Below are 27,193 nucleotides of genomic sequence, written 5' to 3' on the forward strand. Positions count from 1 at the left end.
TTCATAAAGAGGTATGTTAATTTGAGAACACTTTGCATTTTCAGTTCACATGTTACATTTTGGACAGCTTCAATAAATATAGATGTGTACATGCAAAAGATGGAAATATTGTTAGTCTGACATGTTCTCTTACAAAAGCTGATCAGCGGTAGAGAGAGATGGACCACAGGATGAAGTTGGCACAGTTCGTTCTTTTTCCATGAAGCTTGCGGAGCTCTGATATCAGATGTTTGAGTTACTGTGCATTTCTGAGGGACCATACTCTGGAGGGCACGCCGACACTTCCCGGAAAAACACGTCATCCTTCAGCATGCTCTGAAACACAGGAGCACAGAACAGCGTTCAGTGTAGTCGATGGACAGCGTGTTCTGTGTGATCGCAGGTCAGCTTCTCACCGTCAGATTGTTGATTCCCTCAGAAAAGGCTCCTATCTGTCTGACGGTTCCTTCAGAGTCCTCCATCTGTGAAAAGTGACAGAATCAACTCAAATTCAACAAAACTAATTTATTGTGTTACAAATAAGTGTAACTGGGAGAGTGTGTACCTGTTCCAGGTGCTCAAGGTTATCCTCGTAGATCTGGGTGCTAGTCTGGAAGCTGCTGTTTTTTGGCATTTCCACATTCATGGGGCACACGTACTCCTCACCGTCATCCTGACGTTTCTTCCTCAGAGTGCCAAAACCTCCAAACGACAAGCGCCTCGGCTGAAGGAGGATAAAGGACACAATTAGCAGATGGCCAGCTCGTAACATGAGCGTTTGCTACAAGCCTCATTCACCCACACATCACATTTAACATTCACACTCCAATAAATGCATCAGGGAGAACTCAGGGTTCAGCATCTTGCCCAAGTATACTTCAGGCTAGAGGAGCTGGGGATTGAACTGCCAACCTTCCAAGTAGCAGACAAGCTCATTCATGTCCTGAGAAACAGCTACTTTATTTAAAAGTATTATTAGTGTTGGGAAACTCTACTGGGCTTAACGCTTTGATATTTATGGCAACAGAGCTTATTTACTTTCTCATTTAGCTGCTTCTCTTTTAAAAGGTTTGCCGACCGTATGCAGGAGATTAATATAAAAGAGACTCTGGGAAAATGTAAGTACTGCTTATTTGATTTATGATCATGCTCTTAATTGCAAGTTTCACATCTTATATGAACATAAAAAAGACAAAGCATGTTATGCTTTAGGGCGTGGCTACTCTGTGATTGACAAGAGGCTACTAAGTGTGGAATAGCTTCAGTTTCACCATCCATGCTTTAAATACAGCCTGCTGTCTAAAGAGGTGAAAAAACAGAAGTTCAGATCTGTAAGAATTGAGAGGCTTTTTTTTTTGCTAGGTTTACTTTTTTACTTTTGGTTTGCCAGTTTTGGTACCGCTGATCTGTTTGGAGTCTGCAATAATGATAAGTTCCTCTCTGTAGCAGGGAGGGTTCGTTGTGAAACAGCGTGCAGTTACCTTGACCTTGGCCGTTGCTGTGAGGACCGTGTAGTCTGGGTTTTCCAGACAGTCCTGTTTGAGCCGCTGCGCTTCGGAGCCAATGAGCAGGTGGAAATGGGTGGCCAGGTGGCGTCTCAGCAGGGTTTTGTTGGGAGGAATGTTGAGCAGAAGGGCGAGTGCTTCCACATTGAATCGAGGCTCCAACACCTTCAGAACAGGCAGATGAAACATCGCGGTGCAAGGTCAAAAAAATAAAAATGTATGTATGAATGACGCAGAGCAGCAGAGGGGACTTAATCATTATTATTTGTTAAAAGACAGAAGCTTAGAGTCAGAAATGTAGGCAGTTCACCGTGTGCTCTTTGCTAGTGAAGTAATAAACAGACAGCCTGACATGTAAATGATTGCAGTTGCTTTAAAGACAGTTCACCTCAATTATGTCCCTGTCGTGAAGTCTTTCCCTTTGCTTTGAGTAGTCTTGTGTAGGAATTATTTTCCGATGCAGTTATGCAAAGTATATCACAAGAAAGAATCAATTCTCCTGCGATGAAATGCACAAACTAATGAGACTGAAGGCATCTAAACATTTATGACGTCCCTCTCAGCTGAGCTGTAAGCGTTTCCTTTTAGTTTGTCGGTTCTTAGATACTAGAAAGAAAATAGTTCCTACATGAAACTGCTCATATTTAGGTTTGTGGGTTCTTTTTCCCAGTAACCTTTTAATAACGACTGCCAAGTTTCTTTGAATGCATTTTCTGCACACTGAGCACCAAAGCCGGCTCCATTTAGTGTGATTATATAAAAGAAATACGCAGCACCAGTGACTTGAGGAAAAATGATCTTAGGTGGAACAGCTTATTCAAACCTGATGAAGGCACTGCTTTTTCAGCTCTTTACAGTTTCCGTTACACATTTTGTGACCTCTAATTTGCAGTTTCCACAGTTTATTCTGTCTCCTGTGTTTATTTTTGTGTATATAATGCTCACCATCAGCCCTCCGTGAACACCACTCCCCCTCAGGTTGGGGGCATATTCCGCCAGGTCCACGGAGCGGAGCCACTCCATCACTCTGTGGTTGGTCCACTGCGAGATCTCTGCTGGTGTGACGTTGCTCTGGACGACGAGGGAATAAAATTAATAATTAAATTTTAAAAATGACGGGTTTAAAGCAAAAGAGAAGGTTGGGTTGGGACTTCTGCGTGATACCTCATCAGAGGGACGGCGTCTGAGACAGTTGGGGTCGTAAGAGTTGAGGCGGAGGACCTGGATGGCCCTCTTGATGCTGAGGTGATGGAGAACACTGCCAACCTTCAGAGACAGCAGGTCCTCCTGGGATAACAACAAAGAGTTACCACCTACACACGTCACCTGTCGAATGACTTATTCACACAAAAATCAGACAGAATATGAAAGAACAGCTATTTTTGAACTTTTTAATAAGAGTAAATCTAAAAGCTCTGACGGAGCTCACCACTGTCATGTAGTGCAGCGTGCGTCCATCAATTCGAGCCTCATCAAAGTGACTTTTGTACTGCGGGAGACCGATGTCATCCAGCCATCCTGAAAACAAACAGCCTGTTTGAATCAAAGCTAATGGAGATGATACGTGCAGGCCGTGAGACGACGGCACTCACTCGTCACCCAGTTGTGGTCTAGTTTGCCCTTCAGATCTTCTTCTTCTGATCCGACAGCCTGCAGGGCCAGCTGCAGCTTCTTCCTGTGCAGAGGGTGCTTCACGCCCAGCTCCTGAAACATAGTGTGACGTTTATTCTGCCTGTTTTAGTAGAAACTTAGCAAATCGTGTAATTCACATGAAGTGGCATAATTACAGACTTGTTTCTTCATTTATTCTTTAAAAAAAAAATATAGGTTTATAAGCACTAAAAGTATAAAGATAAAAAAAGAAGATATGAAGATGTATACATAGACAACATGTTTCTACTGCTGTCACCGTTACCTTCTCTAAGTCATGCTGTGATGCTTGCAGTAATGTTTGTCCTGATTTGATCCAGCTCAGACCCTGCGCGACATAAAACCCGAGGCCCTGCTCATGAAGCCACGCACAAACTTCCTCTTTGCTCCACCGTGAGAAAGGAAGATCAACAGCACTGAGAGGAGAGAGGACGAACATCAGTAAACAGCATTCTTAAAACCCTCAAATGGGAAAAACACTTTGTAGTTTTGCCCTTATATGCAGCAGTTAATAATTAATACAATAACGGTTTACTTATTTTATAACTAAGATGTTCTAAAACGGTTTTTGAACTCCTACATTTGTTTGGTGTCGCGTGACCAGCCGAGTCTGGGGCCGGCTGTAGCTCTGACTCCACCCCTTCTGAACTCCATCTCGGCTGCATCATCAAGGTTGAAGGAGGTAGAGTGGCTCCTCTTTAACCTGCATCGCAATTACGTTAGAAATGATCAAAGATACATTTCCTCCAGCTCAAACACCGACGACGCGTCGCTGAGTCTTACCTGCCAAAGAATCTCTTGAACCCTTTGGACTTCTTTTTGGTTTCGGGCGAGGACGTTGGAGGCGATTTATCGTGGGATTTCCGTGGAGGAGAACCGGCCAAGTCGAGGTGCTCTGTGCCTTTGTGCGCTGTCTCAGCTGTGAAAGTCAATTACACATGTGAGACTATACAAGCTGGAGCAAGCATGGATGACCCACCACCATGAGCACAGAGATTCCAGAGATCTCTGGATTCTAACAGGACGAAATCAACACAAACTGGAGAAGCATCACACATGCAAACATCTACTCGTTTACAAAGTAGTAATGCAAAATAAATGTAACCTGGAAAAACACTAAAAACGGCATAATTGCAGATGGTGTAATGTCGTGGATAAAAGACAACTGGATGTTTTTGTGATAACTTTGATAGAAACACGTCAGAGTAAGCTGCAAGCAAATGGTTGAGAGAAGAAAAAAAGAAATCCCAATAAAGAATAGCCTTTAGTGGTTTCCAACTTTTCTTGCAACTCAGTCTGGTTTTATCTCTTCAGATCTGTGAGATATAATTATTGAAAAAGTGAAAGAGAAAACAATTATATTTATAAACTCATAAACATAAGATGTCATGAACAACAGCAACAAAAAAGTTGGGAAACATTCATTTTTTAGGAGAGTGTTTCTATGAAAGACCAGCATGACAAGGATTCATGTAAGATAAATGTTTACATTGTCGTGTCAGTGCTGGCTTCAGTGCATCCAGCTGTCTCACCCACAGCTGCCATGCTGCAGGCCAAAAAGCCACTCTGCTTCACTGTACCTAACACAGGTGCACTGGCACTCCGGGTGCGATCTTCACAATTTACAGAGCCATGAAGGAAACATGAACATAAGTAATAAAATAAAAACACACACATAAACAAATACAGGGAAAAAAAAATCAAATGCCTTCTACAAGATGGCAAAGCTCACCGAGGTTCGGGGCGCTGCCCGTCTGCTTGCCTCCACGTAGTTTGAAGAAGCCCCGGCCAAATGAAGCGCGGGCTTTCTTGGTACCAAAATTCCCATCGCTTGTGGCGTTTCCTTTAGTTGGAGAAGAAGAACTACATCCTGTTTTATTTAGGCCCTATGAGGAGGGAAAAAAAAACATGTAGAGACAGAAGAATTAAAGCACAAATCACAGGAAAAAAGCACCACTAGGTGTCAGAGGAGGACAAGCTTACACAGAGGACTCTGTGACTGGTCCTAATCATTCATAACAAGGAGGATCTACTCTACTACTTAGTACAAAATGTTAAAAAAAAATAATTAAATAGTAATGAGTATTTTTGATATAACAATAGAATATATTATTATAGAAATAATAAGTATAACAGTATAATCAGCCAGAGCACATCAGAGATAGCCTTGTCTTACTTGATCAGTGCTGCTGGTTCCAGCTGAGCTGCTTGGTTCTGGGATGTCTAAGGTACTGAAATCACAACAATGAGAATTCAGGCCTCAAGCACAGGCTAAAAAAATAGTTTAATAATCTAGAAATGTTCTTAACATCAAGTAGAAGTAATATTACATAATTAAAATTAAAGTGTTAAAAATAAAATCAACCAAAAGAAAGGAAAAAATGAAATTTGTGCAGTACAATGCATTAAATTACTATTCTGCTAACCAGCAATTAGCAGCAATTGTTTCACAAAGTCATTTAAATGCGATGTACCTAAAAATTGTTCTGCTTAAAGCCTTTGCTCACTCAAAGTACACCCACACAGGCGTTTTCACATCGGTCCCTTGATTAGACCTTTTATGTCGGCACAAATCTTCGACTCTACTCAGTCCTGTTGTTAATGCTGTGCGGTACAAATTTCACCTTTATTCTTGTTACTGGTAGGGAAACCTGTGTAGCCTCAGATTCCCAACACAGCCATAATAACCTTTACTAACCTCAAAAGTCTAATCACACCGAGGTCTAACGCAGGGATGAAAGAAATTAACTCAAACGACTGAATAATTTCAGCGACAACAGCAAACACTTAACTTTTACACTTTGATGCTGCGTCCCTAAAAGCAAACAGCATCGCCAACACACCACCTTTAGACAATCTAAATTTATTCAAGCTGATGTTTCGCTGATTAGAGAAAGGTTGAAGTTCCCAGACATCACCTAGAAGTAGACTGATATTTGTGCACAAAATGTAAATTACTTCATTTGACCCGTGAAACTAAATAAAGCAGAAAAAGAACGATGTCTTTTAATTACAGCAATCACATGTGGAAGCTTGAGTTTTACCTTCCGGCTGCCTGAAGCTGTCGCTCTCTGTCCAGTTCGTTCATTTCAGAGAGCACCGCTATGCATGGAACAGACTGAGACAACAGATAAAAGCATAATGAAGCAAAAACACTTTCCTAAAGCAGAGCATGCACCGACATCAACAAACAGAACAGCAAGAACCAAAGCTCTGAATTCCTGGCAGAAACAATTTCAGAGTGGGAGGCCAAAACTGAGTTTTTATAAAGGAAGTCCACAGTCTGGGGTTCATCCTGTGTCAGAACTGTTTTGATAGAGGTTGTGTTTACCTCGCCCAAGCTCCTTCCTGCCTCCCCCTCCAACTCCACAGTGACCTGATCAACCTCCATGGCTGCAGAGACCGAGGGATCATCTGGGATATCGTGGTAGTCATCTTCATTCAGCTTCTCTGAGAGAGCAGTGAGGGCAGTCAGCGGGGACACCATAAAGCACAAACCCACCAACATCAGTCTTACCTTTTCAAAGTTCATTGGCAGTGTTAAAAGCATTCCAACATTGTGGATAAAAGTACAAGAAAACAGGGCTTTTGACAGTCAAACGGGCGGTTTTGGGGTGTTTTTTGCACTTGAGTTACACATACTTTGACAGTGAGAGAAAATGTATTTGTAACGGCAACACAAAGTCCTGCAGCTCTATGAAAATAATCATGGATAGAAACCGAAAGGAAGCTTTGTGAAGTACACCAGAGTTTTTTAGCAATTATTATTCAAAAGAGAAGATGCCTTTTTCTACCGCCAGCAGGTTTTGGGGGTCAAAAACTGTCACTCTTAAAATGGAGAATTAGGTGTTTTACATGTTTATTTTGAACACTTTAAGAACCAAAAGGAGCTTAAAAATATGCTTTAAATCCAGCTTTGACTCAGTGCAGAAGTAGTTTTAACAACAAAACTGTAAATATCAATGTGAGTAAATTTGAAATTTACGAGGTTAGATTTTCTGACCTCTGACCAGCTCCTGCACCTTTTTGCACTTTTTAAGGGACTCCTCCAGCTCTTTAATCCTTCGTTCCTGGAGACAGACACACATTATGTCATTGCAATGATGACTCGAAGTGAGTTAAAGCTGCTGCTGACGCACTGCACACTACCTTCTCATCGTTCTCTGACGTCAGCGACTCTAAAACCCTCTTCATCTTCAACATTTCAGTATCTGGAGAAAGGAGAAGAAAAAAGATGCTTTATACTTGTGAACATTTAAACATCAGCTCCTGCGGGCTCTGAAAGCAACCAACAGAAACCAGAAATAACGAAGCCACTGGGGCACAGCGTACTGGTCAGAAGGGCTCTTGTTTCAGCTTGCAATGATCTCTTGATTTAGTTATCGCTACAGATTAACACAGGGTCTGTGTCTGTTTTTTCAAGCAACACCACACAATTAAATGTGCCCCCCCAGCCACTTGATAACGTAATCCAAACCTAATGAACTCCTAAAAAATGTGCACAGGCTGATATGTTGTATAATTTCTTGCATTCTTCACCACCAGCAGCCACACCAGCGTAGTGCGGCTGCTGACCCACAGACATAAAGAACAGCAAAACAGGCAGATCTAGCAGCTGAAGAGCAGGATTATTCCCTCGGGCGAGGTTGTGTCAGATCTGGTTTGGAGGGCAAATGTTGGGCTGGCCAGAGGCACCACTTAAAATTACAATATGTAAGACTTCTAGCCTGTGCTGGGCAAACAAACAATTTAAAACACCATTAATAACTTTCTAGGGTGAAACTCTGGCATCTTCACCGTTTGTCCTACTGCTCTGAAGAGTTCAAGCTCTGTGTATGAGCATCATTTACTCCACTTAAATGTCTCAACTTAAGAAAAGCCTGTTGCTCATCAAATCACCTTCGCCTCGAATCTTGTGCCAGCGAAGTCAGCAGCATGCACATTTACTCTGCAAGTTTCCCAATTGCACGTTAACCGAGTTCCTCACTTATTGTTCTAGTCTGCTTCATTTCTAACTTCTGATGGATTTGTTGTGCCTCTATGCTGAGATAGCTGAAGACAAAACAAAAGCCTTCCTGTCTTTAGATTTTACTGCACAGAACATGTTTACAGGCAGGCCAGCATGACAGAAGCACAACATTCCTCCATCAGAGTGGATAAGATAAGGTCAATTGTGGGGGTGGAAGGAGTAAGATAGTGATGTGTTTGGTATGGATCATACAGACAGACAGATAGGGAGTTAAAAAACTAAAATCAGGTTCAAATTACCTCAGACTGTCTGTGAAATGTAAGATACTTAAAAAAAAAGAAGAAATGGAGAAATCCAGACAAAAGCTGTGTGATATTTGTCTGGTAAGGCTTCTGAAGGTGGATATAGTGTTGCTGGAATGGAAAATGTCTATTTTTCTAATCCTCAAGCCAATTTTGGAACTGAAGTGCATGAAATAGAACATGACAGTTATTAAAAACAGCTCCCACCTCTTTCTGCCCCCTCAGCTCTGTTGTGGCTCTCCACCTTCAGTCTGCCCTCATCCTTCAACTTCTGCAGCTCCAACTCTCGCTCCTCCAGCTGCCTCTGCAGAAGCTGCAGCTCCTCCTATAATGAGGGTTGACAAAGCCATAATTTATTTGCAGCATTTAATACTAGGAAGCAGAGAAAAGCATCTAATGCATTAAACAATCTGGAAAGAAAGGTATGCTTAAGTTAAATTATTAGAGGCACAGCAACTTTAGGGTGACTCTTAAGCAACAAATTGTTTCAAAAATGATGCCTGAGAGCTGCATGCAATTAAAATGTGATTTAGCTTGCTTTAGATCATGAGTTATTAGGAGTGCATTCACTTTGATTAACAGGTGGGTGCCACTGGCTGTCTGCATAACATCGCTTCCAACAATACGAATCGCTGCTAGATTGGTTAGCAAGATTATTGTCTAACTAGTCTTTAGAAAATATAGCGTCTCTGCATTGGTCCTGTGCACACCCTACAGATAGCTTCACAGATCATCGTCTACATGCTGTATCCGTTTCCCATCACCAGGGGGCAGTGTCAAAAATACATAGTCCATGGCCTACTCTTGCTTGTGCTACTGTTGGTCTTGCCAGCCACAAAGAAAAGAAAAGCTATAACATACGAGGAGCTGAAGAAGAAGAATGTTAAAGAAGTAAAGTTTTCTCTGCAGCCACTTTATTCTGTATGCTTTTTTACCTTAGCGGGAGACTGTTTTAAGGTTGTCCCGTTTGTGGTGAACTGCGCTGTGACCTACCATATACAGCAGTGGTCCCCAACCCCCGGGCCTCAGACCGGTACCGGTCCGTGAGTCATTTGGTACCGGCCCACGAGAGTTGAGGCTCAGGTGTGAAATGTATAGTTTTCAGGGTTTTTAAATCGGTTTTCAGCGTTAGTTTGTTATAGTTTACTCGGTTTTCCTGGGTCTTTTCACGTGTGTTATGAATAAACCTTCCTTTTTTCCGTACCGGTACTAGTTTTATTTTGATGTATTTATCCGTGACACCTTAAAGGCCGGTCCATGAAAACATTGTCGGGTATAAACCGGTCCGTGGCGCAAAAAAGGTTGGGGACCGCTGATATACAGCATCATCCACATGAAGCTACATACTACTGGGTTATTTGAGGACTGCACAAAGCGTGTGTAGATAGTTTGCAAATCTCGTTGCGCAGGCAAATAACTCTGCAGAGACAACCACTGCACCAGAAATTTGCATTTAGCCGATTACCTTAAACCTAATGTTCTCATCCAAGTGGGCTCCCATCTGGCTTCCAAAAACAAGGTCAGTCAGGTTGCTGACCTTGGTCTTCAAAAACCGTAGCTCACTGACGCGTTGAGTGAGGTCAGAGCGGCAAGTCCACCCTTTATCTACAGTCTATGTATAGACTAGACTAAAGTACTAATGAAGCCCCTTGAAAATACGTGTACACATTAATGTCATATGACTTGAGACAGTCTTGTTTTTCAACTATTGCCTCTATCAGATGAATATTTACATAAGTTCAATGATTTGGAAAACGACAACTAAATACCTGCAAAATAAATGAAACTCTGACGTTTCTCCATAGAAACGTGTCCAAATTCACATGCTCGTGTAAACGAAATGTTATATGTAGAATAAGTGGAGAGCTACGTTACCAAAACACTGCAAACACACTGTGGCACGAGTGATGTGATTCAGCGCAAACTCAAGCTAATCAACAAATTGCATAACAGTCAGCATGCAGACTAGTATCTCACACAAAAACTACTAATTAAAAACTCAACTACTCTAATATAGAAAATTTACAAGATGTGCAGATTTATAAATGGAGAAATACCACCCTCCTACTCAAAAGAAAAAAAAAAAACCCAAAAAAAAACAACCCAACACTTGCTGATTAGCAATGCTTCGGTCAACATTATTTTGCTCTACAGGTGTAGAGAACAAAAAGTTAATACAGGATTTTAGTACTGGTGGGAGCACTTACAGCAAGTGTGGTGAAAGTCAGGAAATCAGTGCGCAGCAGTGAAGGAGGAGAGCAGGCTTAGAGGATCTTAAGGGCCAGAAAGGAGAAAAAAGAAAAAAAAGGGGGGGCTGGAGATTAAACCTTCACCTCAAGTCCAGTGAACCGACCAGTGTTCCACTTTGGACGCTTGACAGATTAACATGTTGCAGTAAGATGTTAACATAACAGAAGAAATAAAAAGCGGAAGCCAAATAGAAGAGGGGTGGAAAAGAAGAATAAACAGAGAAAAATGTCACGGGGAAAATCAGAAGGATTTAAACATGTAATGATGCATTTCAAAAGATTAAAACATATTCAGATTATGGTTATGGTCAATTACAAAGCCGTTTGCTGAATGGATGTGAACTACAGACACTCACTTTGGTAGCTTTGAGTTTCTTCTCACACTGCACTCTTTGATTCTCTATATCAGTAACCCTGAACCGCAGGTCCGTCACTTCCTGGTACAAGCCCTGGGGAGGAAAACAGAACTCCCATTAACCGCTAAACTCCGATACAAACCTGAACTGGAGAGCTTCGTGGAGACTGTGCGTGGGAGAGATGTCTGTTTTTTTTTCTCCCCTTCTTCAGCAGAAGGAACATTCTTGCCAAAGGCATCAACATTATTTTCAGACTGATGTCTCTCAGGAGGGAATATGAGGAGCTCAGTCTACACATTGAGACAAATCCTAGACTTAAGGGAAGGGTCACGGTTAATTAATGTGAAACTCCTTTTATCCCAATCAGCAACAGTGTAGGAGGCCTGGGAAACTGACTTTAAATGCAATGGGTATTTACTTTTTTTGTGATTGTAAACCCTTCATTCTTCAAGGAGGACTGTTGTTGGTAAACAGAAAATATTTGATTACTTCTTGTTTATATCATCTTCATTTGTATTGAGAACAGGGTTTGGGATTTCAGAGAAAATGTGACTTTAAAACCGTCTCACTCAGCTAATATCATGAAAAGTATAACAGCGCAAAGCCTGTTCGGACCAAGTAGAACCAAGTTTATTTTGTTGTACCCACAATTTACAGATGCCCCCTAAACAAGATTTGGTACTTGTCTGTGACGGTTAAACTTAAGGAATCCATTAATGTCATGAACTTCCTTTGAAAGACCTGAAACTGACAAACCGAAACACGCTGCTGCACTTCCTCAAGTCTCCACCAATGCACCTCCCAAATTTAAAGTGGATGCAATGAACAGAAGGGTGAGAGAGAAGAACATACAAACATAGTGATTTCTGTATTTGTGTCACAACTTCAAACAGTAAGATATGCTACATTTTGTGTGGCTATTGTTTTAGCATTTTCATCATGTTGATGTACAAAAAGGTTATTGGTTTTGGTAGCATTTGCGCGCATACGTGTCATCATTCTGTTTGTAAACATGTTAGCTTGAAGTTTGAATGAATTGAAGGTCTTCTTCTCAAACTGCACACTAATACCCATTATACATTACCTGCTGCTGCATAATGTTAGTGTAGTCAAAGCAAACATCTGTCATGCTATCCTTGTCTGATTTTTACTGTACTACAAACTTCTTAAAGTAGGCTCAAATGAATATATACAAAATACAATACCATTGCCTTAAAAGCAGATACTGCCCAGACAGTGAATTTTCTTGGGGGAGGTTTGCACACTCTCAGCACTTGTTTGGAGTATGTGTTTCTGTACTGTTCTCTGTTATTCTTGGCATATAGCGTCTGAAAGAATTAGCTGCTATTGGTTGCAGTTTACACTGTAACAAAAGGAGTGCACAGAAAATTAACTGGACTCATTTTGATTCTGGATATTTATAAGGAAAATAGGCCCAGCAAATACTGACTAATAGTGTTACAGAATATATCAATATAAATCTAAATTTTTACTAATCATTTACACTCGCCTGGTGTTACGGAGCCCAAAGAAAAAGAAAAGGAGTTCCCCTTTAGATATGTTTTAATCAAATCATCATAATGCTTGACACAAACTTTTCTCGTTAGAAAGAATAGGTTTGTTTGGTTTGATAATATGAAGTGAGATTTTGAATGTGTCAAAAAGCTGCTCAAGGTAACATTATAAGGTCATGAAAACTAGGACAGACAAGACGGCCAATCAGGGTTTTCATTTAAAGCTAAACAGCACCAAAAACGGGGGAAAAAAATTTATATCCTTTTACTGCGTGGAAAGTACACATAATATATCCCAGCTTCCGAGCACAGTGTATGGAAAGCTTTTTAGCCTGTGAGAGTGGAGAAAGGGAGTATGGGTGGGTGGGGGTTATTTTGGCAGGAAACAGCTGCTGGAGCACAAGGACTGTTTAAATATCTTCTGTAACCCTTAAAGAAGTTCACGTTGCACCACATGACAGATCTCAGTCCAGCCGAGTGAGGCCGACCTTTGTGACTTTAAAACAATAAGTCGGTGGCTGCCAGGATTCAGAGTCGCACGGCACATTAGACGAGGTGCAGGTGCATCTGAGAATTAGAATGCGTGCTTCTTTTTACAGCCTACATTTCGAGGAAGGTGCTCTACCTCATTGCCTCTGTGATCTCTCTCCACAGTAGATAGCTTCAGCTTCAGGCTGGACACCTCGGTCATAAGCTCCAGCTTCTGGGTCTCCAGTGCTGTCCGGTTCAAAAGCTCCTGTGGAGCAACATTCACATGCAGTAAAGGCTGCACTATTACCAGGAAAGAAGAAAGTTTCAAAATGGGTGGTCTCGGCTATCTCAAACCACCGTTAACTGGCATTCAATGCAAGTATAGAAAGAGCCCTTACCTGCTGAAGAAGCTGCTCAGTAGCATTGAGTTTCTCACGATGTTGCTCAAGACAGCTGTCTAGATCTCGAATCTTTTCACCTTGCACCTCCACCTGGTCTGTTAAAACGCTTACCTAGACAATAGTGAAACATGTTTTAGGACCTTTAAAGCACAGAGACATTAGTTTGACATTTTGGGGGAATATGCTTATGTACTTTCTTGCAGAGAGTCAGTGTGGTGGTCAACACTATTCTCATGTGTCTCTGTGTGGAAAATATGTAACTACATCCAGCAGGCAGAGAGTTTCGCTCAACACCGAGGCTGGAAATTGGGGGAGGAACAGCTGGCTCTGTCTAAAAGGTAACCAAATCTGACTACTAACTGATAAATCACACAAAAAACAAAAGAAAACTATTTGTTTAATGAACTTGGCAACTTCTTTGACTCATAACTATCTGTCTGGCCAAGAAAAAGCTCTGAAATGTAATCAGCTCTAATATCAAATATTATCCATGGATGGATTTCAAGTGAGTCACAATCATGAGCACTTGATTAAGGCATTTTCAATTTAACACTTTCTGCCAAAGTAGCCTGTTGAACATTCATGTCACATATTCGATCTTGATTTTGTTCTATGAACATCCCTCAAAGACAGTGTCATTTTATTTGAGACCTCCTCTAACATTAACGTAGTTGCCACAAAGTGTATTTTATGTAAACAGTCTCGAATGCCTGCACAGATTTGCCTAACAGTTAAAATAAAGGTTACAACTATTGGAGGAAAAAATAGACATATTTGGGCCTGTACTAACAGAACCGAGCACATGAATTCATAAAAGAAGCAATTTTTAGTGCACATGCAACGACACTGTGGCTTAAAATAAGAATGGAGAAATAATAATTTGTTCCCTTCCACCAGATTTCTTCCAAATCTATTGTTTAATTTTGGCAACATGCTGCAAGCTTACAAAAAGAACTGAAAGCGTGCCTTTGATCCCACTAATAACACAAGTGCTAATAGCCACAATAACACTTAATTGCACATTCAAGACAAATTGCTCGGCTGTTTTGCAGCCGTGACAGAGAGCTTTGCTCACGCACCTGAAGAATGAGACACTCTTTGTCACTCTCAAGTCGTGACAGACGCTCTTGGGCGACTGCTTCGGAGCTGTGGACGTTGGTCTGAAATAAGAGATGATACAAGGGGATCTGTATTGTTTGAGCAAACAGCTGCATTTGCAATGCAAGATAAATAAGGCTTTAAGTTAATGTTTCTTGAAATATAAGAGCTCATAAAATCGGGAGATGGTATATAAATTATGTTGAAATGTAGATCTGCCTGGGAGAAGCAAACTAAAATACACAGCTCTGAGCTACATGGATATCCTAATGGATAAACTACACACTGTTTTCTTGTATAAACATAACTCACAGTCACATGGTTTTCCCTTGAAGGAATGAATTGATACGTGTTTAAAGACTTTCAGGAAAATGTGACTGTCATCAGTGTTCTCACATGAAAGTGATTTCAAAATTGAATGAAAAGCAAACTTTTTCTCAAATATCACAAATGGAGAGACGAGGGAGCGAAGGAAGAAAAACATGAGCCTCACACCGAGTCAGCATGAGTTTTTATGATGGAAACTATTTGCAGGGAGGCTCCTATAGAAACTCCATCATTCACACACCCTGTCAAAACATTACTTCTAGTATAAACAAAGTCACAGTAAAGGCAAAGGAGCACAATCAAGAGATGAAAAGCATAGAGGATAATTCATCCCAGGCTAAATCTGCGCTGTGCAAAGATACGAACCATGCACAAAGTGACGGGTTTTTCTCATTTCTGCACACAAAATAAATAAATAAATAAATAAAAAATATCAAACGATGGCCTTTAGGTTTGCAGCAACTCTCTCTGCTCAGGAAAGCAAGAAAAGAAGAGCAGATTTTCATTTCCTCATACTTATCCACATGTAATCCTCAGGTGAATCAACTGCATTTGATGCAAAACTAGGAGCAAATGGATCCAACAAGAAAGCAATAAACTCAAAATGACCTCAACAGGTTAAGATGCAATTGAGACAGATGATGAAAAAGTCTCTTCAAGGGGCATATATAACCTTTATTACTCCCAAATGTAACTGCAAGGCGTGACCAAAGATGTATGCCACCTCTCTAAAAGGCTGGGTTTAAATTGAGCTCATTTCCACATCAAAGTAGACTCCTTCTTGATCACTTTCAGCACGGATGCAGTCTTTTAAAACTTCTAATCTGAGCACTTGCATATCCAGTGACGCAAGCTGGAACTTCAGAGATCAGGACAAAGTCACAGGAAGACAAACCTGGCTAGTAAGGCTTGTAGCGAACAAGAGATTGTAGTGGCCAAAAAAGGGAGTGACCTCCCTTAGACTTACAGCAGAACTCTATACGTTAAAAAAATAAAATTATAAAGCATGTCTTTGACCTGAGTCACGCCCTCTGATCTTTGACAGAGGCAGTGAACCAACTATGTGTTAGTCTATGTATGGAACCAAAGATGCGGCTTCCATCACCTCAATCTATGACATAACTTCATAAACCTCATTGAGCAACAAGGGGTCCACTCACTGATCTAAAAACAGCAATCACACTGACAGGGGTCCAGAGGTGTGCAAGGAGAAGTCTTCATTAGAAATTCACGACACTTTTCGATCACACTTCAACCTAAAAGACCAGACAAAGAAATCTAGAGCGAACCCTACACGGGGTCTTTTTACCATTCGTCCGTGCAGCCACTCCGCCAGACCCTCTGCAGTGGAATCAGGAATCTGACACCGCAGGTTGTCCCTCTCATCATTATCCATCAGCTCCAGTGCTGCCCGCAAATCCTCCAGCAAGTGAAGGACCCGAAGGCCACCGAGGAAAGGCGATGTGGGAGACTGGCAGTCAAACAGCCCGTTGGAGTAGTCCATGGCCTTGGAGCCTGGCGAAGTGCAGGGGGAGGATTTAGATACATATAGAGGTTGTTATGAAATCTACATTTGTCTTTGATCTGCAGGAGTGGTGGAATCATTATGAATAGCTTGTGAACTCATACTTTCATACAGCTGTATGCTCATACAATAATTTTTTTCTTCTTTTAAATCATTAAAAACTGCTATTGCCTTTGTTACTGCATTGATTCCTATAAACAGTCACCAACATATCAGTCTGTAAACACCAAATACATCAAACTAGATTACAGCATTTATATAGCTTGTTTTGGGGTTGATAATCTTTGTTACAGTATGTACAGTGCAAAATATTATTTAATATGAGTTATGGACTTTGCGTTTTGTTGCATTCACTAAATGGCAAGAACTCCAGGTCAGCGGTAAAAGAATATAAATAAGATTTAACTTGTGGTGCATAAACAAACTAAAGCTCCTTTTAACTGCTTTAAATTAATTGCTGCACAGCTGTGCACATTTCTCATGTATCAGTTCTTTTTCTATGATGTAACAAGATTAAACAAAACGTCTATAATGAATTTTCACAAGAGCATATGTACAGAACAGAGGTATTCGATTATGCTAACGATTATTTTGTCATTAAGAATATGATTTGGAAAAAAATTATTTATTAAAGTTCAAGAAAAAAAATCCTTGTCTTTTCATTAATTCCATGAAATTGAATTATTTTTAAAAAAAAGATAAAAGAAAAAAAGAAGTTTAGTGAGGTGACTGGCACGGAGTGAATTAGAGGCATGAAGTGTGCTAAAAGGTCAAACATAGGAGCAGTTTTGGAAAACAATTAAGTAAATGATTCATTTTTCATCTCAATTAACTTCTTATCTTGCCAAAATGTTAACAGAATTTAAAATTTGATTAACTGCACAACCCCAACACAGAGACACCATTTTTAATGACAGTTAAAAATGGTTGTTGCAGCTCAGAGCTGTTACAGTTGCAGCTCTTCACATCCTTCATAGAACATTTTAATTGGGGTCTCCATCAAATTCTCAAAGACCATTATGTTCGTTTAAATAGCTCACATGGTTTTCCCTCTGAAGCCATTTTCCTCCTACTCAAGTAAACATTTCAGCAAATTAAAGCATCATAATAACTTTTAGGTACTTTCTTGGATACTTTAATGCCGACGTGGCGAGAATACCACAATCATGCAAACATACTGAGCAAACAATATTTGTATGGTGTCCATCAGACAAAATATAAGATAACAAAGACAATTAAATCTCTCTGTATAAGTGGCAACTGCATTTTATTTGGAAGCAAATGCGGCAGCATCCCAACTGATTTCAAGTGCATGATGTTCCCACCAAGCATGGCTTCCCCCACAGTAGCAGGGCATGAGGGCTTGATGATGCCTGTGGTTTCTGCGGAAACAGTGGGGACGGGGTGATATCATGTGATCAGCCGTCTCGTTCCCATTGGAAAGGTCAGTGCTATAATTACACACATCAGTGGAAAAGTAGGGACTCAAAAACTGAAGCCTGGTCTGCTCATCTGCAGCAGCACAAATATACAGAGTGCAGCCAAAAGCTCGCAAGCAAGAGGTTTATATTCCAAACTCACAGAGCTTGAATAATCATTAGTTTCCATCACGGCAGGGACAATGGAAACTTACTTTAATTCTTCAAGCAGTGGAGGCAGACCACTAAAAGCATGGTTTCAGCTGTATTTCAGACTCATGTATATTCAGAAGGATTACATTAAACTGCAGGTAAAAGTGGTAAAGTTATTGTCCGCTAGACTCTGTATTTGCAATTTAATGATTTCCAGATGTGAGTAGACCCTCATAGCTTACCATGCCCACTTGAAAAAGTGCTATTCCCAGGTCTTAGAGTCCAAATGTTCACTGTGGTTACCTGCTATGATCCCATCCATTTGCTCCAAGGCTGCTGCCAACATCTCGCTAGCGTCAGACATCATCTTGTGTTCAATTGTTCTGAAAGAGAAGACAAGCATAAGAAAAAAGGGAAACTCCATAAAGGATCTTGGCCGGAACTAAAAGGCATTAAAATATACTTCAAAATCAAATCACTGCCAAATATGGTGTCTGCAGCTATGCCTGCAGTAGTCTTTTTTATGATATCAGTTCACAAACAGACTTTGATCGTTGTAAGACAGAAAAGATTGAAAAGTGGCCATCCCCCAAACTGCTGGAGTATTGCACATGAGGTAAAAGTATTGCCATTACTGCGTAAAAGCTCTTCAACTTTTCATCAAAGCAACTATTCAAACTGGATCTGGCTAAATAGATGTTTAACAGCACTCAACTACAACTTCTAAATACACCGTGTGATGAGATGGTGTTTCATGCCCACATGAAACCACATATCACATCATCAACAGCCACTAAGACAACAGCACCGACAGCTTCTCTTCACAGAATTCAGAAATTTAATGACACTAGTGCAGTGTTTATTTGGATAATGTTACAAATTTTCTGGAGCTACAGTTTACAAATGTTCCCTGAAAGCATCAGGGTTGGCCTTATGTCAGTGTTTGGAAAAACGCTTAGGTGTAAGCACACACTCCTTGAATGTGTGTGCAATTGTGCTTGTTCAAAAAGTGATTGTGTGATGGGCAGACTTAACTCCAGCTCTTGAGAGCTACTCTTCCAAAAGAAATTTTAAATGAAGGACTGGTTTGTCACAGCAAACCAAAGACTGAACAGATTAAACATCTGAAGTCATCTTCGTTGGAAACAGTTTGTTTTTAAAAACAATCTAAATGATTAAAAATGATTACACTGGCAAACTTGTAACTTTGGTTTTAGAGTTAAAGTGAGAATCAGAATCAGGCTAACGAGGGTATGGATGAATGTCTAGCATTTGTTTGGCTACTTTGATGGCTAAAAATTAGGTTACAAAGAAAGTCCCCCCCCCCCCAAAAAAAAAAAAAAAAAAAAAAAAAAAAAAAAAAGGATGGCTAAATGTTGTTAATCGGTAAAAGATTTAGACTGCAGGCAGGCGAGTTCGACCCAATTCTCTCAAGTGCTCTTTTTATACAGACAATATGTTACTGACCCATTGCCAATTAACTTAATTAGCGCCAAAAGGTTCCTCCAGCTGTTTCTCTTTAGTACTACTTACTCTTCCAGCCGTTTGCTGTCCCTGCCCCAAGTTTTGTGTTTTAATATGTTGCTGCATTCAAATGATAATGAGAAAAAAAAAATTTTCATGAAAGAGTAAAATGCCTCAGTTTAAACAACCAGTGTTTTAAAATGCTGTATTTGGGATAAAATATGGATTTGTAGGCATTCCATACGTTTTTATATAATAGTCCACATTACGATATGTCGTGTTATTTGTTTGACATTGCATTAAAAACAATGTGGGCATACACTGGCCCTTTTCTTGTGCAACTATCACTCCTAATGTTACCCAGTAACAGTTTTTAAAATATAGCAGATGTAACACGCTGGACTAGCTGGACATGTTTTCAACCAAGAATGTCAGTATTCCCTAAAATGCCAGGTCTCAAAGTCTACTGTGGTGAAAACACTGGAACTTGGTGGGAGGGATGTTTTGATCCAAAACAGGACTGGAGAGCCACTTCCTAAGAGTAGGCAGACAAATTTGCAAAATGTTCATGCCACGTCTAAACAACTAAAATTAACATGTCCAGTAAAGAAAAGCAAGACAACAACAGTAAACTGCCATTTCTGGTGAATCAGGCAATTCCCTAAAGAGTCCTTTACATATATTTTTGATGCCACCCTTGTCCCTGTTGTAGTTACTGGTAAGGAAATTGCACTGTTGATGCACAATAGCCTGTTTTGAACCAGAAAGCCTGCCTGTATGCATGCATTTGCATTTCCACTTGAAAAAGAAATTATTATTAAGTTATCACTAATCTTGTTACAGTAAAAGGTCTCATTCTTCCTTTTCAAATGACTGCTGCATCAAATTACCCTTGCAGTCGGCGACACAAAAAAACGAAAAGAAAAAAAAAACAAAAAAAAAAACTGGCTGCCTCAGAGACAAAAAACAAAGTGATTTCCAGGACTTATTATCCAGAAGCCCTTATTTCCGGCGAGTGGGCAGTCACGAGTGCTCATGGCCAGGCTCCTCTCTAAAATAATGGCACTATTCTCCCAGGGGTCTCAGGCCTTGTAGCTCCGGCATGCTCGGCATTTCAAACTTCCATAACAAAGTTGGACAATATACCCATGACCAGTGGATTCAAACACTTATCACATGTCTCTCTTTTACTTGCACTGGCCACTTATCGCTTCAAACAAAATCTGATTTAGAGGAACTGAAATAGTAAACAATATGGCACAGAGAGCCCAGCTGTCCGACATAAAAACAGTAACCCCACTTGTTCAGACATTGCATAGTAAAAAAGGGAGGGGGGGCAGGGACTAGTGGCTTTGCCTCATTTCCTCCCTCTGTGGGGTCACAGTGTCATACCCAGTAGGTTAAGAATTGGCATTAAGGGCTTAATTAAGACCAATGACCTCAATATGTGAGCTGGGTTTGCTACAGTCTGCTGTTAAAACAAGGAGCCTTAAGTGCTTTGGCGCCTGGTTTAACTGCAGAGAAGTGGGTGTAGGTTTGTTCCAAAATGTCATACAAAGTGCTGTATTTGTAGTACAACATCAACATATCATTACGCTTGAATCTAAACAGAACCCTGGTTATGCAGACACATGCATCTGAAGATATAACAACCTGCTTTCCATATAAACTGTAAAGTTTCCAAGTGGAATGAGGTTGGAGGCACACCACCGATGCACTTCTTACTACGACTGCTACTACTATGCTTTACTCTGTGATTTGATGGAAACAGGATGCTTTTTGAATAAACTCTGGAGGAAATATATAGCTCAAGAGTCATATTTGTTGCTGGAAACACTTTTGAAATTTAAAAACAAACAAATAAATATGTAAATAATGAAATCCTTCACAAGACACCCTAACTCATGCTCTGTTCAGCTGTCATTAATGGTCCCATTTTTTTGTCCCTTGAGGAGATATGAAATAGAATGAGTTGTCATGTGATAAAAGCCACATCGAAACTGGAATGAGTTTCATGTGAAATCCCATTTAGTAACAATTCCCATGAAAGTCAAAATGCCAGGTCAATTTATCTCTGGAAAAGAGTCAAAACAGGAATTAAATGAGCACATGAAAATAAAAGTCAATTTTGTGCTGGCCATGCAGCAAATAGATGGCACTGAAACCTTCCGTAAAAACTGGTTTGGTCGTTCTTTAGACTCAAAGCCTTTAAAATGTCAGGGATTTTCCACTTTTACTCACATCAGTGATGAACAGATCAACCATTTAAAAAATAAATTATATATATATATATATAAAATATGGCTAAACCTAAAGATGAGAGTCCATCTGTGGCCTTATGAAGGAGGGTCCATATGAAATTGTATTGTCTGATGCCTGAAGCGTAGGAGTGATGACTGCATGCATTCCTAAGCAAGCCAGTTCTCCCACAAACTAAACACTAATACCAGGCAGTGACATTCCTGCTGACCTTTTTGACCCTCTTTCCCTCACACTAAATCCCCCCAAGGACTGTATTATGTCAAAGCCCAAGACATTTAAACTGATCCATGAAGGGAAAAGATAAAATGCCAACAAGAAACAACAAACAAAAGCTGGCGTGTCATATACATGGAGGCAACTCAAATGGATTCAGATATTTTACCCCAAGCAAAAAAAATAAAAAATAAAAATAAAAAATAAAAAACCCACGCAGAAAAGAACTGAACCTACAAACAAGTATTGTCTATCTGCTAGAGCCAGAAATATCCTATTCCTCTGTGCCATGGAGCTCCATTGTTGACCACAGTAGTTTGTTTTGACATCACACATGATCCATCCTGTGCCCAAAGTCTATTCTTCCCTGATGAAAGTTGAAACACATGCAAACATTCAGTCCTGCTGAAGTAATTTTTCCTCAAAAAAAGATAGTGTCCAGCTGTTTAAGGAAATTGCTTAACCCTTACTTTTTTATTTTTTTATTGTCTTAAGTAGGAAGGAAGAGGCTTGGTCCCGACTATCATAGATATCTTTTCAGACACACCAGGAAAACACCGATCAGAAGGAAAACATGTCCACATTACATACTTTTGCAAAAACTTAACCACAATTGGCCTCCAGTTTGTTTTAAAATATACCATCAAGACCACAAATATCTTTGTGGGACTGAGCATCATTATTATCCCACATATTGAGATGATGTGATGATACTGAGACGATGCAGAGCCAGCTTCAAGTGGTTGTAGCTTTTCCTTAGGCCAACGTCTTTGCTCTGTACACCCAGCTGGTTGCTGCATAATTTTTGATCGTCAGTGTCAGGAGAAACAACATTGGGAAACAAAAACAGTAGACACAACCTCTAACTTGATTTCACAAGAATCGCCCTTTATATTTTAAGTTAAAGACCATACAATATTAGAAAGAAAACCCCATCGGTTGACTGTGATCAGATGACCCTCTATGAGCAAGCATTTGTTGATGGTGGTGAGGAAATACTCCTCTTTTACAGGAAGAGACCTCTGCCTGAACCAGGCTTAGGGAGGGGTACGTATCTGCTGGGACCAGTCAGAGGGTAAACTTCTATGAAAGAGGTGGACATTTCACTCCAAGCCTATTCAACAATGCTCTTTTGATACACTTTTACAAAGCAAATATCCACTTATATCAATCATGAATAAATTGCTCACAAACCTTAGTTCACTCTAAACTAAAGTTTTTATTTTAAAAAGGGCAATAATTGCAAAAGCAATGGATAAAAAGCATATGTTCAGAGGCCTAAAAACAGCTTTTTTGTGGAGGTCTGAGAGGCCATCTAACACTATAAAAAACACACTATAAAACCGCATTAATGACATCATTCACTTATTGTTCTGCTCTTGCCATTTGAATAAATGTTTCCCCCCCCCCAAAAAAAGGAATCAATGCTACTGATCTAAATCCATCTGACAGAAGAATTTTTCAATTTTAAAGAAAGAAATCAGTAAGAGAATCAAACTCTACTTTTCTGGGGCTAAGAGGTGGTTTTAACGTCAACCAGATGGATTTGGAGTGATACAGAATGAGGAGGGGGGAGGGATGAAGCATCTGAAAATAGGCTGGGATTACTTGACCATACGTTGAATGGTCGGTCTCTGTAACACACACACGCCTCTACCGGTGCCTCGTGCTCCTATAACTTACCTCCAGCTGTGGTACAGATGTGCATTTCAGAATGTAGCATAAGAAGCTGCATAAGGTGAAGTACTACAACCCAGTTTGTCGTAGGAAGTTTAGACCTGCTCATAATCAGCTGTACGATACTTTTGCTCATGGTTTGTAAATCTGTGTGACACTTTAGGTCAAAGGTCTGAGAACAAGTTTAAAATAACTTGCTACCATAAGTTCATGACTACTTCTTCTTTAAAAGTAATCTAATCAATACATTCGCTTCTCCTTCAGCACCATCACCCTTGACTAAAATAAACTGCAAATATAACCAGATCTGAAACTATAACTGAATACAGACCGTCTCCAATACACCTACATTGCTGCCATTCCTTTTAAAACATTTGTTTTAGTCGGATTTGAACCCTCCTGAGCTGAACTGACAGCTAATAACAATGACAAAAGTTACTAAGACATTAATCGACTTATAAAAACTTATTCAGTACAAGAATCATCTGCAGGCTTTTGTGCACTGGAGCACAGGGCTGCACCTAATGTTTTTCCACACCAGTTGTCATCACTGCATTTTATGATTGAATATTCTGGCCCACCTGCCTTGCTCTTGGTCTTTCTGTGCCACCCAATTTAAGAAAAAGCCCCGTCAAAAACTCCAGTCAAACACCCTCCTTTTGTTTACCCTTCCCCCTGAGAGATGGTGCATAGAACTTTCAGTCTGGGCTACTGTGAGGTCAGGTTGTTTCATAGTAACGTCAGACACTAAACCAGCGCTGGGTTTCTCACTGCAGCACCGGCTGCCGCAACACGCTACACAAACAAGTCTTTGTCTTTTAGAGCCTCACATGGTAGCACCACGACTCTGATCCCAAGTTATTGCAGTTTTTCCACGTGGCCCAAACTACATCACAGGCAGAATTCAAACTAGAGGGGAAAAATAAATTGTCAAAATAAAGAAAAGCTCTGGAGGAAATGAGTAAGAGATCTCAGCAAGCCAAGAAAAACTACAGTTTGTTGCCTTTGTTATCACTAAGGTAACTCAGAAGTCCTAGTATTACTCACACCATTATAAGCGCTTCCAATAAACAGGATTGAAACAGAGGCATCCTTACGCTCAGGAAGACCTTCACTCAGTCCTGTCAGGAAGTGCTTCCTGGCAAATTCTGGGGAAATGTCTTCCTCTTGCAAAGACACTGCAATTTTCCTGCAATCCCTTCACACACTGCAATAAAAGCTGAAAGTCCAGGAGCTCCTATATTACTTCTGTCACATCATAATGGAGCCTTTAGCATCAATTTTACTGAATTTAGAGAGGAACGAGCCTTTAAATCTGTTCTTGTGAGACAAATGTTTTAGATTAAGACGTTATAATTAATTTCAGAAGAATGTAAACATCCCAGTATGTCATGTGGCTTCAACATGACACCTCCCTTCTTTCAAAATACACTACCACAAGATAACTGCACCAAGAATGCAAGGAATGCAAATATCATGGAGAGAAAAAAAAAAAAAAAAAAAAAAAAAAAGGTGCCTGAGATAGAAAGGCCCCCGTAGAATTTTTGGACACGTGGCTTTAAGAAAAACAAAATCTAAATCTAGAAAACTTTGGGGAGTGTGCCATGTAAATCTTATTGCAAGGCAAGTTTACTGCCATGGGCCAATAATGGACTTTGTCCTGACTGACTGACTGACTGACTGACTGACTGACTGACAGACAGACACACACACACACACGCACACGCCTGCTGCCTGAGGAAACATGCTTCCAGGAGATTAGACTTATTTATTTGTGTCTCTTAAACAATCACTAAGCAGTTTGTTTTACTATGCTCCTGTAACATCAGATATGGCTGTGCAAGCAAGTGTGCATCAGCATGGGTTTTCTGAGACATGAATCATTGGCTGAATGAGTGAGGTGAGAATACAAATGTGGTTATTGACAGAGAGGGAAATAAAATCCTTTGTTAAGTTTTAGGTTATCTGCCTGCAGGCCAAGACGTCACCAGAGGGAGATCGGGAGAGTAGAGCACTGCCAGGGGGTCATGTGCCTCAGGAGTGGGGGTTTTCCTGAATAAAAAAAAAACTACACTGCAGACTTTTACCCACACAAAGGCTGCATAAGTCTCAGGCTGATGATGAAAAAAGCCGACACTGGACCTGAATCAGCTATAAAGTGCTGGCTCCTACATCATTTTCTAAATGATGCTGGGCGCCAAACTGAGTCTGACTGGAGGTTCACGACAGTGATTCATAAGTTGGCCTGCACATTTATGGATACATAAATAAAATGTGATGCAATAAGGGTCCTCACATACAAAGCTAGCACAATTAAAAGCACTAAAAGAAACTGCAATGCTTTGAAAAAAAAAAGTACTGTCTCCAATAACTTTATCACTTCTATGGATTATTAGTATCTACATGTGTTTTTTGTTAACATGGAATTTAAACACATGTGTGGTGCATGGGCTGGTGATTTAACCCCAAATAACATTTTAAAACTGCAGTGAAATATCACAGTAAGACCCGGGGAGATTTTCTATATAAGTGTTCACCGATGGTGTAGAAATAGAGGAAAATACAAATTATAATATCACAATAAATTCTAAATACCTCAACACAATTATGGCTATTTAACTTTAGGCTGCCATATGTGCAGTATAATCTTAAATAGCCATTAACATAGGGAATACATTCAATATTCAAATGAATACGCAAAAGTTAGGGGGAAAAGCTCACCTCTGGGTTAATACGTTAGCTAACACGTCCACATCGTTTTTAGCTTCAAGTCCAATTAAACAGAAAACGAGATGACTTTAGCGTTTTTAACACCATAAAAGTCAAGTAAGCACTTTAGTAAAGACTGGAAAAGTCAACAGTTAACAGTAACTCTGTTTTTAAAACTGCAAAAAACTTAATTGAAACTTCGGAAAACTTACAGTTTTCGACCAAAGAAAAAGTTTTAACGACGGGGTCCTGCAGTCTCCAGTTAGCTTACTCCAAACTCTTTGGCCGCCTTTCAACGGAGCTTCATGGTGGCCGTTCACCTTCTCATTGAATTTGTCTGTGAAATGAAGTTTTCATCCAGCTAAAAAAGGCGATAGAGTGCGGCGTCAAGTTAAAGCCACACAGGAAGAAACTTCAGGAAGTCATGACTTCAGAATAAAAGCATAAAATCCGTTAGCAGAGGAAGAATCGCTTTTGCCCTTCACAATAAAACTCATGTCCTCTGATGTTAGACTAAGACATGACATTTCTTGTATCTTTCTCACTGCTGCCACAAAGCAACACTTTGAATTCAGTAATTTTCATATTTTTCCAACCTTCATGATAATAAAATGATTTAAAAAAACATCTTCTGCTCCTAGTGTTAAGAAAGTATTCTACATGAGCTTTGTCATCCCATTGTAGGCTAATATAATGTTGTATGTTATTCTTAACTTATTATTATATATGAGGGACAGCAGATGCTGAGCGAAGTAAGACAGAGAAGGTTGAGATGATTCTGACATACAGAGGAGGGATAGTGGATATAGTGGAGATGAATGCTCAGCGTGGTTTTCCTCTTCTCCTCTTATTTAGCAGCTCCACTGATATATCAATGGAGGACATAGAGGGTTAGTGTGACGGAGGAAGCTGAGACAGACAATCCACTGTAGTGACCTCTAAGTGATGATA

The 27,193-nt window shown here is 40.2% G+C and overlaps 1 protein-coding gene across 2 annotated transcripts; it reads right to left on the reverse strand.

Moving 5' to 3' along the window:
- On the reverse strand, positions 1-26,658 carry LOC102192229 (liprin-beta-1-like). Of its 2 annotated transcripts, none has more exons than XM_013912842.1 (25): positions 26,455-26,658; positions 18,221-18,300; positions 16,131-16,336; positions 14,476-14,556; positions 13,394-13,507; positions 13,150-13,260; positions 11,011-11,103; positions 8,613-8,730; positions 7,284-7,345; positions 7,138-7,204; positions 6,466-6,584; positions 6,179-6,252; positions 5,311-5,365; positions 4,867-5,020; positions 3,918-4,053; positions 3,715-3,837; positions 3,400-3,550; positions 3,077-3,188; positions 2,914-3,002; positions 2,649-2,771; positions 2,430-2,555; positions 1,461-1,649; positions 545-703; positions 396-461; positions 1-315 (listed from the first exon to the last, which is right to left on the reverse strand). In XM_013912842.1, the coding sequence occupies exons 2-25, from the start codon at positions 18,282-18,284 to the stop codon at positions 223-225; spliced, it is 2,685 nt and encodes an 894-aa protein (XP_013768296.1). In that variant the 5' UTR covers positions 18,285-18,300; positions 26,455-26,658; the 3' UTR covers positions 1-222. The 2 variants fall into 2 exon arrangements, with proteins under 2 accessions (XP_013768296.1, XP_013768297.1); XM_013912843.1 differs by lacking the exon at positions 26,455-26,658 and adding an exon at positions 26,255-26,272.
- Positions 26,659-27,193: the final 535 nt, after the last annotated feature.

The sequence above is a fragment of the Pundamilia nyererei genome, unplaced genomic scaffold (genome assembly GCF_000239375.1).
Source record: "Pundamilia nyererei isolate P.nyererei 1_Seehausen unplaced genomic scaffold, PunNye1.0 scaffold00104, whole genome shotgun sequence".
Taxonomy (NCBI): domain Eukaryota; kingdom Metazoa; phylum Chordata; class Actinopteri; order Cichliformes; family Cichlidae; genus Pundamilia; species Pundamilia nyererei.